The following is a 15649-nucleotide window of genomic DNA, read 5'->3' on the forward strand; positions in this document are numbered from 1 at the left end:
TTTTGTGTAAATTACTTTTATTCTCTTCATAAAATTGTCAAGTTTGAGAATTTTTGTTTTAATATAATTTTCAGGTTTTCCTACATTAGATTACTGCCCTTTAATAACCCACTATTTCCTGTTGGCAATGTAAATAATCTTGTGCTTTTCGATGATACCAATGTCGTGTTCCAGCTGTTTCATCGCTTCTTCTAGCTTCTGCTTACGGACCTTCTTTGGTAGAGAGTCGATGAAGACTGAGAGGGACTGGAACTCTTTGTGTACTTCTTCCCAGTTCTTCTTTAGCCCCTGCAAATGATAAAGAAATTGGAAATGCTAAAGTAAACTGCAAAAATAAAGTGAATCATAAAGAAGCTGCACTGGCAACAAAAAATGTAAATAGGAAAAGAACACTGATAAAAGATTACTTTAAAAATGATACGTATTTATCAAGCACTTGGCCACAGTAACAAAAATATTGTATAGAGGCCAAATCCTGCCTTTGAGTCTCTTCTCTCTCCCCATCGAGAGTATTTATTTGCTGTGTCATGAGGTCACTGTACTTGTTTTTACCATCAAATACACATATGCAGAGTTATGAGTACTATAGGACTAAGTGCACAGAAAATGCTTTGGTAAAAGCCAACAACAGAATTGAGAGCCCCAGAAAAAAATACTTTTGGATAAGACATTATTTCTAATAAAATTTTTAAAAATAATTTTCCTTTTTATCCTCATCTTCAATAGAGAACTGACATAAGAAACTTACATGACTATATTTTCTTATACTTGAAAAAATGGGATTATAAAAATGCCAGAATTCAATTGTACAAAAGCTGACCTTTTATACATCTTTTCAGTATGTTAGAAAGTACAAATTGTCCTCCATATAGTCCAGGGATTCATATTTCCCTTAATGTATTCTGAAAATGATTGGAATGTCATTAAATGTAGTACACGTGCTAATTCAATAATACAGTTAATTTTTTTTTTTTTTTTGTCTTTTTCCTTTTTCAGGGATCGAACTCATGACTGCCTGCTTGCAAGACAGGCGCTTATGCCGCTGAGCTAAATCCCCAGCCCCTAACAGTTAATGTTTTATAGTCTCAAAAATCAACAAATTCAAAAGTAGGGATCTCTTAGGAGTAATAAAGGTTATTTTCATCTCTGCCTTGTTAGCCATTCCTTATCACAGTGAGCTAGGAGGTGCCACTGACAAAATGATCTTCAATTACAACTGAGTTCATTCAACAACATTTTAAAGATTAACACCCCTTATTATTCATATTGATTCACAAGTCATATTATTTACACAAAAGCAAAAAATAAAATCAATAATTAGTTTAAAATAATATCTGAGAAACTTGGTCTTTGAAGATACATGCTATATCATTAGGTTTAAAAGAGGATTAGAAGTGTCTTGGGTGATAATGCTTTCATAATAAGTCTCATCACACAAATTCAGTTTTGTGGAAACTCTTCGAGGACAATAATATTGCAATGATTTCATTTCTTGCTCAGATAAAAGCAATGAGAGGATCGGGCACACTGAATAGAGGAGCTAGTTGGAGAAAAGGGCGGCAGATTTTGACCCCTTGGTGAGTGATATTGTATCAAAGACCCAGGAAATGGAAATGATAGAAGGAAAGGCACACAGCCTGTTTTAAAAAGAGGGAGATGGATCAACACAGGTTTCAATGCTCCATGAGATGTAGTCCAAAAGCAGTTCTTCAAAAAAACCTCTATTCTCTATGGTCTTTCATTATGAAATGTAAAATCCGTTTCCACAGTGCACCACAGGAGTGCCCACTGCAAAGAGGAAATCTATATACTCACACACTTTCAAACATCACAGGATTTTCATAGCTATAGGGTGCATTTCCATATTATTATGGTCACAGTGGCTATGCTTTTTCTTTGAGTTTCCTTTTAAAGCATAGTTTGCTTTTTATCTTCCAGTGTGCACAGTAATGTCTGGATAAAGTCAACAGCTACTGACGGAAACTAAATATAACTAATATCTCATATTCTGTCAAAGTAACCTCCTTGCTGTTTTAAACATTTTTTATCTAAAGAAAGTCTTTTATCCATTGCAGTTATAGCAATTTTTTTCCTCTTCTTCCTAACATCCTTTCTTTTTCCTCCCTCCCCACTTTCTTGCTTCCTTCCTTCCTTTCTTTCCTTCTTTTTCTTTTTCTGTTTTACAGTACTGAGGTTGAGCCTAGGGCCAAACATGGTAGGCAAGTACTTTACCACTAAGCTACCCTGTCAATCCTTTCCCTTGTTTTTATTATTTAATTTTTCTCTATCTTAATGCTGAAATAATATGTCTAATTTGGGGACAAATTCAAACAAGGAAAAGCGGTCATCTCATGAGAAGCATCCTCATTTCACATTCTTTTTGTACCTGCTGCCTCCCATCAAACATTCTTTGCCTTCTTGCCCTGCTCGGTGACCAGGGGTGGAGGACAGGCACTGGTCCTTCTGGGGTGCCGATCCTCTGGCTCCCGTGCCCACTAGCTTCTGCTTGAGGTTAGCCAAAGGTGGAAATGGTACGAGGGCATAGAGGTTGGTGTGTTTCTTCCTTCTTCCCCTATCCCACTGCCTGGACTCAGCTCCAGGTGCACTCCAGTGTGACTGTGACACTGTCAGGTGGCCCCTCTTCCAGGCTCCAGTTCTCTCTAGGCTCTGAGGACATTTTTTTCTGTCCCTGCCTTTGTTGTCGTTGTTGTTGCTATGACAGCTATACTCCGAGGCAGTAAGGCATCCAATGGAGGATTGCTTATTATTGCATCTAAAAGCAGAAGAGGAACCTGAGGATGACTTATCCTTCACAACCAAAAAGCTCACGGAGGAAAAAGCCTTTTCCTTCAAGGGAAGTTCTTATTTTCCTGTGTTTTTCAGCATCATTTAGGTCTAAAGTCCAGCTTTCACAAATGCATGTACTTTCTGAAGATGGGAGAATCCAAAGCAGAGGGAGATTGTGAACTAAAGACCAGCACTGTCCACATAAGTGACATGCAAATGGCATCTTCCGTGTGTCCTTGCCTTCTGTTTGTCTGTCTTCCTCTCTTTGTTTCCGTGCTCTACTACCAAACCTCCATGTTTATGCTGGGCTCTGATGATACCACTGTCAATAGAGTCCATTTCTACTTTTAAGTCATTCCTACTTATCTAAGACACCCTGTCATTTTGTGCTTTTGGGTTCAGCTACCAGTCTGTATCGTTTAGTGCTGACTAGTGCTTGGAAACTTAAAAAACTTCTAATCTGTATATGCACACATTTGTAGGTATGTTACCTGTCATCAATCAGTTTGCAACCTTTCCTATAGCAGAATTTTATTTTTTGATTTTAAGTACTCTCTGGCCATAGCACAATATGGTATACAAAGCAGGCATTTAATAAACCTTTACTGGTGATTAGATAACATCAACAATGTGTTAAAATTTTAATAGTATACAAATTAATTTTTAACAGAAATTAAGGTAGTTTTCTCTGTTTATTTCAAAGTCACTACAAATACCTTTGCAAAGAGCTTTCAAAGAAAAAAATATCTATTTTTCCTTTTACAAGAAACTGCATGACTGTAGCAGACTAAAAGCAGGCATGTAATAAATACTCTTTACAAATGATGATGAAGCATCAATCCTGCTCACATCTCCCAATATTTTAAATATTTCAAACTAAAATCTGAAATTAAAAATCCATCCAGGTATATAGCTCAGCAGTACAGTGCCTGCCTGGCAAGAGCAAGGTCCTGAGCTCAATTCCTGGAACCAAAAACAAACAACAAAAAAATCCAGTATAAATAAACGTCTTTTGTGTCTAGTTTACTCAAAATAAAGAAGATATAGCATATGTAAAACCTAATACTTTCTTATTTAGAAATTTGGGTAATTCTTTATATGAGATAGTTCTTTATCAGAGAGAAGAGAACTGTGGGTTTAGGGACAGTTTCAATTATTCTAGAGCTCCATCTAGTGAAAAAGACCTAACTTATGAATATTATTTTTCAAATAAATTGAGGGGCATGAGATGGAAAATAAAAATGTTTTTCTAGATTTATTTATATATACTTGTCGTAGGAGAAGGTGAGCTTCCTTACAACACAAACTCACTAAGTTGGAAGCAAAATGTTTTGCAAGAAATCTTTATACTGCAACCTTCGACTCCTCCCAGAGTCTGCATTGCCGCGCACGCTTTGTTGCTATAACCAGAAGAGACGTTTGCGATTTCACCAAGTGTTAGCTGTGGTCATCAAGTTGATGGTGAACTTTTGGAGCTGTTCCAAAGAGTTTCACACGAGCACAGATCACAGGTCACTTACCTGCAGAACAGCATCTCTTTCTTCATCCAATAACATTTTCATAGCTGCCTTCTTGAGGTTTTCCTGGATATAATGATCATACTCTTCCTGAGCTTTCTTCACTTCCTCATTCCGCTTACATATGTATTCAGGTGTGACGCCATAATCCTGCAACGATTTTGTAGGGGAAAAATGTCCTGAATGTCATACTATAGGTATGTAGCAGTCAATGACTCGAACAAAAATAAATTTTACTTTAAATTTTGCTTAGAACACTACAACCTGACAAAATTCAGAGCTGTCTCTCCCCTTTGAGAAGTTACTAACTCTACTCTTTAAAACTGAGTTGTCATTGTATTCATTTCTCTCTCTCTCTCTCTCTCTCTCTCTCTCTCTCTCTCTCTCTCTCTCTCTCTCTCTCTTTCTCCTTCCTAGATGTTTCCAGTGCCTGATGCAGTGGTGACTTGGCCCTTACTTTACTCCTAAAAGTTGGCTTTTCTTTCTATATTTTGTGTGTATCGGCTTTTTCCTGATAGCTTCACTATCTTTGGAGTCTTTTTCTCATACTTTTATTAAATAAAAGAAGACAAACGCTCCGGAGGCATTAAAAAAAAAACCTTTAAATGATTCCAAGGTTGAGCACCTCGGGACACTGAGGTTGTTTTGGGAAGTGCTAGACACATTTTCAGGCTCCCAGACTGCTTCCAAGGACAAATAGTGGAGCTATCGGCTGAAATTCTTTCAGATGAGTACATATACTGGTGTCACCATCTGGAGAAACAGGAATACTCATGTTCATTTTTCCAAACAGCATGTGCGAAGGCATACTCAGGGCAAGGTGTCACAGTGAGGAGGAAAGACAAAGTTTCTGTCACACAACATTACACAAACTCTTGAGAGTACAGCATTCTGATGAGTTAGCGCAGTGATAAACAGCTCAGTCTGTCTCAGCAAACACTAAGGGCAACACTTCACGGCAACCCAACACAACTCATGTTCAGAGTGATGACTCTGCTGCTTCGAAACGATATTAAATTAAATTTGGCATATTCAGTCTCAGAAAGGCATAATACATTTAAAAGGCCTCACAAATGGGCAAAACCTTCAGTAATTCAGTAGCCCTGGATGCTGAATCACTGAAGGCTAATGTATACTATTAATATTAATAATATCATATATTATAGTATTAATTCTTTGTTGCACTTTTACCAGGTGTCAGCTACTGTATCAAATACTTTATATACTTATATCACGTAAGTCTCACTACAACTTTGTGATAAACAGATCTTAGAGCTAGTAACATGTTACACTATTGCCATGTACCTCATGTAGTCACCCAGTCTTCAGTTTGATTTTGCAAATTGTTTCTCAAGGCACAAATGGTATATAGTTTAAGGGGGAACTAAAACATGAGATTCACTGAGTTTTAAAAAAAATTTTTGTCTTTAACAGAATTTATTTACTCTCCTATTTACTGTCTCATTAGATTTTTTATAACAGTAAGTGAAAAGCTAAATAAATCTTTCATGAGCCCTGAGTGCTTAGTCAGCAACACCAACAGGACCATATATGCATGGCATGTTTTTTTGTTTTTTTGGTACCAGGTATTGACCTGACGACCTCACACTTGCCAGACAAGCACTTGGCCGCTGACCTATATCCCCAGTCCCCATGCATAGCATTTTCTTAGTTTAGTAAACAACTAGAGTTAGATTAGCCCAGTTTTTGTTTGTGTGACAGATTCTCCAAATTTTATCTTCAAGGCAGATGGGTAGCTTAGGCAGAGAACAACAAGAAGGAGGGGCACAGTATGTGGCAGTTGATGGCTTAACTATCAAAGGAGAAGGTTTTTATGTGATAGTAGAGAAATAATAGATTGCAAATCTATTGAGAAGCCAGGAGACTAAAACTCCACCTTTTCTCTAACTATGAGACCAGGATGGTAAGCATCTTCCAAGGGCCACAGAGGAGGGAGTATTCTGAGAAGCTTTAAGTAATTTCTAGATTTCAGCTCCTAGATGCCTGCTGAAATTCTCTCAGAGGTGATTTTAGCCTGTTAAATAAGAGTTGCCCAGAGGATAAGTAGTGCTCTCTGGAATCTACCTCCAAGTTCCTGAATTGAGATTCCGCAGACCTCAGATCCGCCTGGTAGATCACCGGAGCACCTCAAGGCAGGTCCTCACCCCTCGGATGCAGTTCCCTCCTCCTCCTGCTTTTCCTGCTTCTCCGCCCTCTGCCTCCCTGCCTGCTTCCTTCTTCCCCTCCTGTCTGTCTCTCTCCTTTTCCTTTTTCCTTTGTTCCTTCTTTTCACCCTTTTTTGGGGGGTCACAACTTATTATTTATTATTATTTTTTATAATTTTCACTCATGCTTTACTATGTATTTCAAGCATTTGTATATTTCATAAATGTACAAAATAGAATTTACCTTTTTCTTTGTGATCAAAGATCTTCTATACCTACACCATTAAACTCAAACTTCTTGTAATGTTCACCACTGAAATTACATGACTATTTGATAACATCTTTTTGGATAAAAATAAAGGACCCAAGAGAACTATATTATTGTACAATATTGTACAGTATTTTAAAGGCTGTATGCCATATTGCAATTTAATGAGTATGTTTTATGATGTTTCGAAAGGCCATTTTTTCTAGATTTACAATAGTGATTGCGTTGTGACAGTTTCACTTCACCAAAAATTTTCTTTCAAAGAATATGTGTCACAACTATTAAATACATCTATAACTGACACTGACTAAAACAAGGATCATATTCATTTTCTGAACTATATGGCATTATTCATTATAAGTACTCTATGAATTTATCACATTAGAGTTGAACCACATATGGACTACAGAACAATGGGAGACGGCAATCTAGATAATTTGTCCAGAGAGAGCACAATTCATGGTAACAAAAGCAATTGTTATGAATGTCACATGTAAATTCTTTGAATTTTAGGTCTCTCTTTAATACGTTACAAGATTACCTTTTTATGGATGTACTTCGGAAGAAGTCCTGATGTTTCCAGATCATGCTTGTCTCCAGTTCTTTTGTCAACATAAATTGGCTTAGGCTTTTTAGCCACTCCCATGATGACTTCGGCTGCGTTTGTATTTATAAAATTTTTTCCACTCTGTATTCCCATGACTGGGTGATCAGTCCTCAGCGGCACAGGAGGCTTTCTGGGCTCATTCCAGTCGAACTTTTTTTCTGGTAAGTATAACATTTCCTTGTTCATATTAAGAGTATAAACATTGCTATTTAGTATGCTTTATAATGCTCAGGCATTTTACTATGAGTACTGGGGTTCCATAAATAATATATTCATATACTTATGGCACCAAGTTTATACTTATTCCCAAACTGTTGAGTTGTATACAGTAAGTCCCTGATTTATAAATGGATTTTGTTCCAGGGGACGTTCCTAAGTCTAATTCTTTCCTATGTCTAACAAAGTGAGTCTCACACATCTGACGCCAATGCACAGTGTGCACTGCTTCCTGCTTCCTAGCACCCCTCCACATCTCCACTTCTCCCGCTGCTCCTGCACCCAGCACTGCACCAGTGTGCGCTAGGCGCTGTACAGTGAGCGCACAGCAGCACAGCTGTGGTCCGTGCGGCAGACGCAAGAGCTGCTTCTGCAAAGTGCTCACATCTGTGAATGTTTGTGATGCAAGGCCAGTTCGTATCTGTAGAAGTTTGCAACTCGAATGTTTGCAAGTGGAAGACTGACTGTACATTAAATATGTACGGCTTTTATATGTCCATCATATCTGAATAAAGTGGCTTAAAAAAGGAAAAATATCACTAACCAATATGCCAAAAGTTAAGTATAACATAATTAATTAATACCTTGAAAAACAGTATAAAAATCAAAGGGAGAAGAATAAGTATCCCAATTTAAATGTTAGCTTTTATATTTTAACTAACTACTATGAAAATACTTCCCTTTTAAATAAAAATTTCAACAACAAATATTTAGCTTTCTCATTTAAAATAAGTTTAAAACAACATTAAAATGCTTTACTATTAGTAACATTACCAAAAACTACTTCATTGGAAGAAAATAAATCACACAATGAATTGAAAGTCTAAGAATCTATGGATTTTTTTCACTTAAAGTACTACTATTATAAGATATTGATAATCATGTAATAACTATGTATACAACATTCAATTTACAAATAAAACATTATCAGTACTGTTGAAATTTCTTTTTTTTTTTTTTTTTTTTGTCTTTTTCGTTTTTATCGGTACCAGGGATCGAATCACGACTGCCTGCTTGCAAGGCAGGCTTTATGCCGCTGAGCTAAATCCTCAGCCCCTGAAATTTCGTATTCACACTTCCCAGATTGTATTCTATCTTTTAAATCAATTGCTATGCAGGCTTTATCTTCTTTGTATCTCTATACCACACTTGGTCCATTAGTACCATGTGATATTGCTCATTTTACAGTTTTTCAGCTCATCATTCTAACCAATCTTATTTTAATATAGCCACATCAATATGATTTGTCAAATGCCAAAATATAAAATAATTATAATGTATTTTCAAGAACTAAGAGCAACAATTACCTTGATAAGACTTTCCTCCAGTCTTAACCCTATACAATCACTAGGGACTTTGATTTTATTAATTTTTTCATTGATGTGCTGTGAACTTATATAACTTTTCTATCAGAAAAACATTATTTATTGTTAAAAATCTATGGACTGTATGCATTCTTGTAGAGGCTAAATTGTGTCTCCTAGAATTCATATGCTGAACCTCAGAATCTCCAGTACCTTAGGACATGATTGTCTGGATACAGGGACTTCTGAAAAGTAAGTTAAAATGAGGTCATTAGAGCAGCCCCTAATCTGACTGGTATCCCTATAAAAGGAAGTTTACAGAGATACACCCAGAGGAAATACTATACGAAGACATGGGAAAAGACAACCATCCATCTACAAGAAAGGAGAGATACCTTAGAAGAAACTTAGTGCTGGACTCCAGAAATACTGTGTCTCACGGGACTAGGTTAGAAAGCTTTTGTATCTTTTTTTTTTTTTTTCTCTTTTACCTCTTCTTTCCTTTTTTTGATGCTGGAGATTTAACTCAGAACCTCACACATGTGCTGTACCACTGATCCACTCCCACAGTCCCAATCTTGAATTTTTCAAGTTTAATTAGGCTAATTTAAAGTTTGAGTTTGCCTTCACCTTACAGCGTTTACAAGAGAGGCAGATCTCAGATCCAAGACTGATTATTGCCAATAAGAAGCTTTGGTTCTCCTTTTTGGAAGGTTTATATAGCTTAATAGTTACATTACGTAATTTGCTTACCCCTAGAGAAGATACAGGAAGACCCAATGAGTATCATTTGTCTTAATAGATTGAAAATAATGAATTCTATTTTAAGGTTTTCCAATTTTGTCAAATGGTGAGAGGTTGGTTACAAAATGTCAAGACACCACTAGAATATATATATACACACACATATGAATATAAAGCAACTTGTGAAGTCATGAATCAAGCAGGGATGCTGTATTTTCAGACTTTCTTCTTCCATCTTTCTTGATAATGCCTTTACCTTTTGTTGTGAGATGTGGCTTGTGAGAGGATTGTGGGATACAGGGCATCTGGGAAGATGTAGTCTTATTTATGTAAAAATGTACACTCTTAGCTGGACTTGAGATGTTGCATTATTTATTTGATGCTAGCAGACATAAGAGGCCAACATTTAAAAAGCCAGACTGTGTTTTCTTTATTGCCCGAAAACATTACAAAAGACCTTCTTAGGAAGGGAGAAGATGCTTTCATGCACATTGTCTCAGATCCATTTCTCTATCCTCACTACATGACTGATAGCTTTCTTTCTTGATACAAACATACTCTATGATACTCTATGACTAGAATTCATTTTGTAATGCTTGAGGCCAACCACAAAATAAAAACACAGTGCTCCTTCATCAAAAGCTGTAAGAATTTCAAGATGTAAGAGCAGGGAATTAAACCAAGCCTGGAGTCCTTCCAGTAGGGCCCCGTGCAACTGCACAGGTGAGGTTCTGGCTACCACTCTCTCATGAAGTCTCTTCTACATTTCATGGGTGGGCTTCACAGTCATAGAGTTTCAGAAGAGCAAAGGCTTATACTCAAAAGCAAGCCGGTATTGCTTTAAAACTGGTAGAATCAATTGTAATTTCTGTCTTTTGGCAAAAAGACCAAAATTTTGATGGTGGGAAATCTTGCCCATTAAGGAGGATGCCAGGTCCTGGGTTTCAAGCTCATCACACCATTGGTGTCTATAATTGGAGTCACACAGCCAGACACTCAGATGCTGAGGCATGCTGGAAGCGAGACTTAATGGTTAGTACAAGACACAGAGTCTGGCGCCCCATCAAAAGACTATTTTGGGGGCAATTTATCACTCTCTATTCTCGTTTTCTACTATATACTCTTGGTGTGGCTTGTATCTAGATGTCCCCCCAAAGCCTGTGTGATCATCATAGTGGGATTTATTTTCAGAGGGGGCTGAATCTGGAGTGCGTGATGCTGGGCTCAAAGGCGAGTGATTGCTGAATTAGTGCACTGATGGTTTTGGCAATGCCCTAGTCCCAGTAGCCTCGCATGTAAAAGGGGAAGAAAGAAACTGCTAAGATTCTTGCTTGCTTTGGTAACCTCCTCCCACCATGAACTGTCTCTCCTCAGTGATGCCCTCTGCTGTGTCACACCGTGACGGAGCCAGCTAACTATGGACCCAAACCTTCGGAAACTGTTACCCAGCTGGGCGTGGTGTCACATGCCTGTAATCCCAGCACTTAGGAGGCTGAGGCAGAAGGATCACTGTGAGTTTGAGGCCATCGTGGGCTTCAAAGTGACTTCAAGGCCAGCCTGAACTATAGAGAGAAATTTTGCCTCAAGAAGACAAAAACAAAACAAAACAAAGCAAACAAATAGAAAACTGTGACTCAAACAAGCTTTTCCTCCCTTAACTTTGGGCCCTGGGTATCTTGTCCCAGCAATTAGAAAAGTAACCATGATAACTGTTTCTACTTTCTCGGAGTCATCCACATCCTGTTTAATATGAGGTAATGGTGTCGTCACCTATGCGTGTTCCAATATTCATTGACAATCAATAATTCTAGTTATATTTTCTGATATCATTAATATTAAACAGAAAGCACAATAAGACCTACTGGGTGGTAGGGCTTTTTCCTTTGAATGTTTCTTTAGGAAATCTTTTGGAGAAGGAACTTCAACTTTGGCTGGTCCCATGGTTTTCATTGACGTTTTAGATTTTTTCATGTCATTTTTTACAGCTGCTCTAAAAATTGATGCGTATCTGAAATTAAATTTTAACAGTTGTAGTACTCATATTTATAGTAAAAAATAAACTTTAAAAGCAGGTATACATTTTTATCTGTACATATACACATTTTAATGTCATGTGAAAAATTATGGTATGAGCCCTATCTATCAGGCTTACAAAATCTAGATGGATGCTCTGGTTTTTAAAAAAATGCACCAGGGTAAAGGCATTCATAGTATTTCCTAAGCAGCAGCATTAGCAGTGATAACCCTTCCTGCCAGCAGTCATTTTGTGCCTTCTTTCCATGCCACCTTCTCTTCTGACTAGTCTTGCTAGACAGGATTTAACACTGTTGATCTCAAAGAATCAGAATTTCATTGACTATTTATTTATTTATTTATTTATTTATTTATTTTGTCACACAAATCCCATCCAACGATTCCTGCGTGGATCTTTGCTACTTCTTCTCCTTACTTTCAGTTTAGTTTGCATTCCTTTTTCTTTTTTTCTTTTTAGGATATAAAACTTTCATAAATGTCTTATATTCAGTTTATTCTCAAATTTGCATTCCTTTTTCAAAAGTTTCTTAAGGTACAAGTTTAGTTATAGCATTTGATTTTAAATCTTTATGTTTTTGTGATATGTTTAAAGTTACAGCATTCTAAGCCCTAGCTTGACTGTATTTCATAAAGGTTTGTATGCAGTTTCATTTTCATTCACTCCAAAATACCTCTTAAGCTACATTCCTACATCTGATGTAGAAATTTGTTTAGTTGTTTGTTTTCATACGGAGGTTGCAGATGTTTAATTGACTTCTAATTTATTTCCATTGTAGTAAAAGAATATATTTTGTATGATTTCAAGCCTCTTAAATTTCCTGGCATTTACTTTATGACACCGTTTGGTCTAGTGTGGCCAATGTATTTTGCTACTCTTGGATGTTGAGTTTTACGAATGACTATTAGATCAAACTGCTAGATAGTGTTTTCTTTAAATGTTTTTTTTTTGTTGTTGTTGTTGTTTGTTTGTACCAGAAATCAAACTCAGGACCTCATACTTGCTAGGCATGTGCTGTGCTGCTGAGCTAAATTCCCAGCCCTGAAAGTGTTTTCAAGTGTTCTATATCTTAATTGGTCTTACTTTTTCTATTCATTTTTGAAAGAGATGTTGACATCTCTGACTATAATCATGAGGATTTGGCTACTTCTTTTAATTCAGTAAGCTTTTGCTTTAGATATTGTGAACCACTGTTAATAATGGCTTTATTTTTGAAAACTGATCATATTATAAAATAACACATTTTATTCCTTTAAAAATTTTTGTACTCTAAAATTTAGTCTATCTGATATTAGTATAGTCACTCTAACATCCTTTGATTTAGGATAGTTTATCTTTTTAAATTTTTTTTTTAAATTTTATTTTGAAAGTAGTAAAATACAACAGATCAAGACAGAATAAAGCCAACTAAGATTGTACAGTGAAATTGGTACAGAACTTCACAGCAGGTTACCGGGATAACAGTCATAGGTATCACAGTATATTTCATTATCTTTACAATAGTTGTTCTTTCAATCATGTATATCAAAATAAAATGAAATACAGAACATTATAGAACTTATCAAAACAGAATATTGAATAGAGCAGTACCGTTAATCAGAATGGAGCAAAACAGCAATAAAAATATTTGCCTTCAAAGAGATGGTAGACTCAAGTCCCTCTTATTTGCTATGGTCAGCCTCCCAGGAGGTGCTCAGATCTCTGGTTCCCATTTGCTAACGGGGGGACAAGAGAAGAGGGTTAGGAGAAGTGGGAGGTTTGATTAGGCCGTGCACCAATAGGTTCACTATTGCTTAGCAGGGAGGCAGGCTGGTTGCTTGGTTTCCCAGCTTCATAAGTTCCAACATGGCGCGGATCCCAGAAGACACTGCTGGTTCTCCCCCTGGATGGGCCGCAGCCGGCCACACCTCAGCCACTTCCCAGGGAGGGGACCTGCTTGCTTGGTTTCCCAGTGTCCTGAGTTCCAACATGGCATGGATCTCAGGAGCTGCTCTATGTATCTTTTTCATTTTCAGGTTTTTTTCTTGTCAGTGTCTTTGTTCTTAAAGAGGATGCCTTACAGACATACAGGAATGGAAATTTTATCAAACAATCACTTTTATTTGGTATGTTGGACCACTCATAAGTAATGTGATTTAAATTTTTCATGTTGCTGTTTTCTACATATCCTATTGCTTAATGTTTCTCATTTTATCCTGATTTTAAATTTTACTTTGCACGTTTTAACTTTTCACAGCCCACCTCCACGTAATGGTACACCACTTCACATACACTTGTAGGATCTAGCGGGAGATGGGGTGTAACTCAGCAGTGGAGCACTCAGCATGATCAAGGCCTGGGTTCCATCCCTAGCACTACAAAGAGGGGGAGGAATCTGACAAAAGTATTCTTGCTTCCACCCTCACCTTTGTCCTTTGCTATGTCTCAAAAATTCCCAAAAATTCTCAAAAATTCTTTAAAAATTAATTCATTGTAATTTTTATAACAGTGAATTGCATAAAAGGGTTTTGAAATATTTCATATGTACCAACATATTTTGCAAGTGTTCTTCATTCAGTTTTGTAAATCCAAGTTTCCAAGTGGCACCATTCCTTCTGCATAGCGATTTTTAAAAACCTCTGGCTTCCACTGTGTTTGCTGACCCTGTTGTCCTGTGTGTGTAAGCTTTCCGTTTTCATTCTCACTATTTTTGATTTTTTCTTTATTAAGAGTTTTAATAAATTTAATTTTAATGTCTTGGCATAGTTGTCTTTATTTTTTTTTTCCTCTTCTTGGAATTCACTGTGATTTTTAGATCTGTGGGCAAGGGGATTTTATCAAATTTGACACACTTTTTACTTTTGTTCAAGTATTTTTTCTGTTCCTCCATCTATTCTCTTCTATCCTTTTCTGAGATTCCAATTATATAGCATGAGCTTGACCATTGCTTGCCAATATTCCATTTTCATTTGTGTGAGTTTCGTTTTGTGTTTTCCTAGTTTTGTACCTTCAATTCAATTAGATTTTCTTCTTTGGTGCCTTAGCTGTTGTTATTCCGTCTAGTACACTATTTTCATCTGGGTCATGTTACTGCACTCTTTATGTCTACAGGTTAAATTCTGGCCCTTCCCGCCCGTTCCCTATCTCAAGCATGCTTTCCTCTGCCTTTCTGAACTAGGATTAAAACAGCTGTTTAATACACCTTGTCTACTGATTCTCTCGCGTATGTCATTTCTATGTCTGTTTATATTGACTGATTTTCTTCTCAGTTAGGCCTTGTAAGTAGTTTTAGAGTGGACACAAAACACTCAGTTTTACATTGCTGATTGCAGAATTTTTCACTTTTTCTTCTTTCTTTTAAATTTCTCATTTGTTTTATTCTGAAATGCTGTGGTGATAACTGAGAACTGTGATCATTCGAAAGCTTGGTTTTTAGTTTTAGAACAAGTCCAGAAGGGCTGTTAGTTTAGCTCTAATTTAGACTCCCTTCTGCGATCTCTGCTTGTCTTGTGTAGTAGGAGCCGTCTCCACTCCGGCGAGGAAGCCCGTGACTTTCACCTGGCATTACTGCTTCCTGCTGGTTATTTCCTTGGCCTTGGTAGTTTCATTATCCCCCTGTGCTACTGACCAAAGATTTTAGGGAGGTCTCTGTGAGGATTTCCACTGCTCTGTGCAATTGTCTCCTCTCTAGTACACTGTGCTGTAAAGTCTAGTTTCTTTGGCCTTCCCAAACTCTGAACTCCGGCGGTTCCTAGGCTTAGTTTGGCCTAGGAAATTGGACTTTGGCCTGGAAATTGTTCGCCGCAATTATGTTAGGGCAATTGTAGGACTTGCTTCATTCTTTTCTCTTTTAGGATACGTGCTCGGGGCTATTGTCTAAAAATCACTGTTTTGTGTTTTTTTTAAATGCTCTAGTTGTTTTAGATGAAAAAGTAAATCTCATGCTTGATTGGCAGCAGGAGTTCAGCTATATTACTTTTAATACTTTGTATGATCTTTTTGTTATGTGGATAAATTTCTTGGAAAAAAT

General features: G+C 37.0%; 2 protein-coding genes across 4 annotated transcripts in view; one reads left to right on the plus strand and one right to left on the minus strand.

The window, feature by feature from the left end:
- The window catches only part of Enkur (enkurin, TRPC channel interacting protein), a 20416-nt gene continuing 4767 nt past the window's right edge, over window positions 1–15649 (minus strand). Inside the window, exons 2-6 of one of the 3 annotated variants that reach the window (XM_063238025.1) lie at window positions 13231–13355; window positions 11471–11616; window positions 7279–7502; window positions 4308–4454; window positions 1–288 (exon numbers count right to left, since the gene is read on the minus strand). In XM_063238025.1, the coding sequence (XP_063094095.1) occupies window positions 112–288; window positions 4308–4454; window positions 7279–7502; window positions 11471–11579 (657 nt within the window). In that variant the 5' untranslated portion in view covers window positions 11580–11616; window positions 13231–13355 and the 3' untranslated portion in view covers window positions 1–111. The remainder of the gene's footprint in view (window positions 289–4307; window positions 4455–7278; window positions 7503–11470; window positions 11617–13230; window positions 13356–15649) is intronic. The other 2 variants (XM_005000588.4, XM_023562117.2) reach the window with 2 other exon arrangements.
- The window catches only part of Thnsl1 (threonine synthase like 1), a 26090-nt gene continuing 17806 nt past the window's right edge, over window positions 7366–15649 (plus strand). Inside the window, 1 exon segment of the mRNA XM_063238024.1 lies at window positions 7366–7505. The gene's annotated coding sequence lies outside the window, so the exon portion shown is untranslated.

This window comes from Cavia porcellus, unplaced genomic scaffold (assembly GCF_034190915.1).
Source record: "Cavia porcellus strain 051 isolate PalLab524CR breed Dunkin Hartley unplaced genomic scaffold, mCavPor4.1 scaffold_27, whole genome shotgun sequence".
Classification (NCBI taxonomy): domain Eukaryota; kingdom Metazoa; phylum Chordata; class Mammalia; order Rodentia; family Caviidae; genus Cavia; species Cavia porcellus.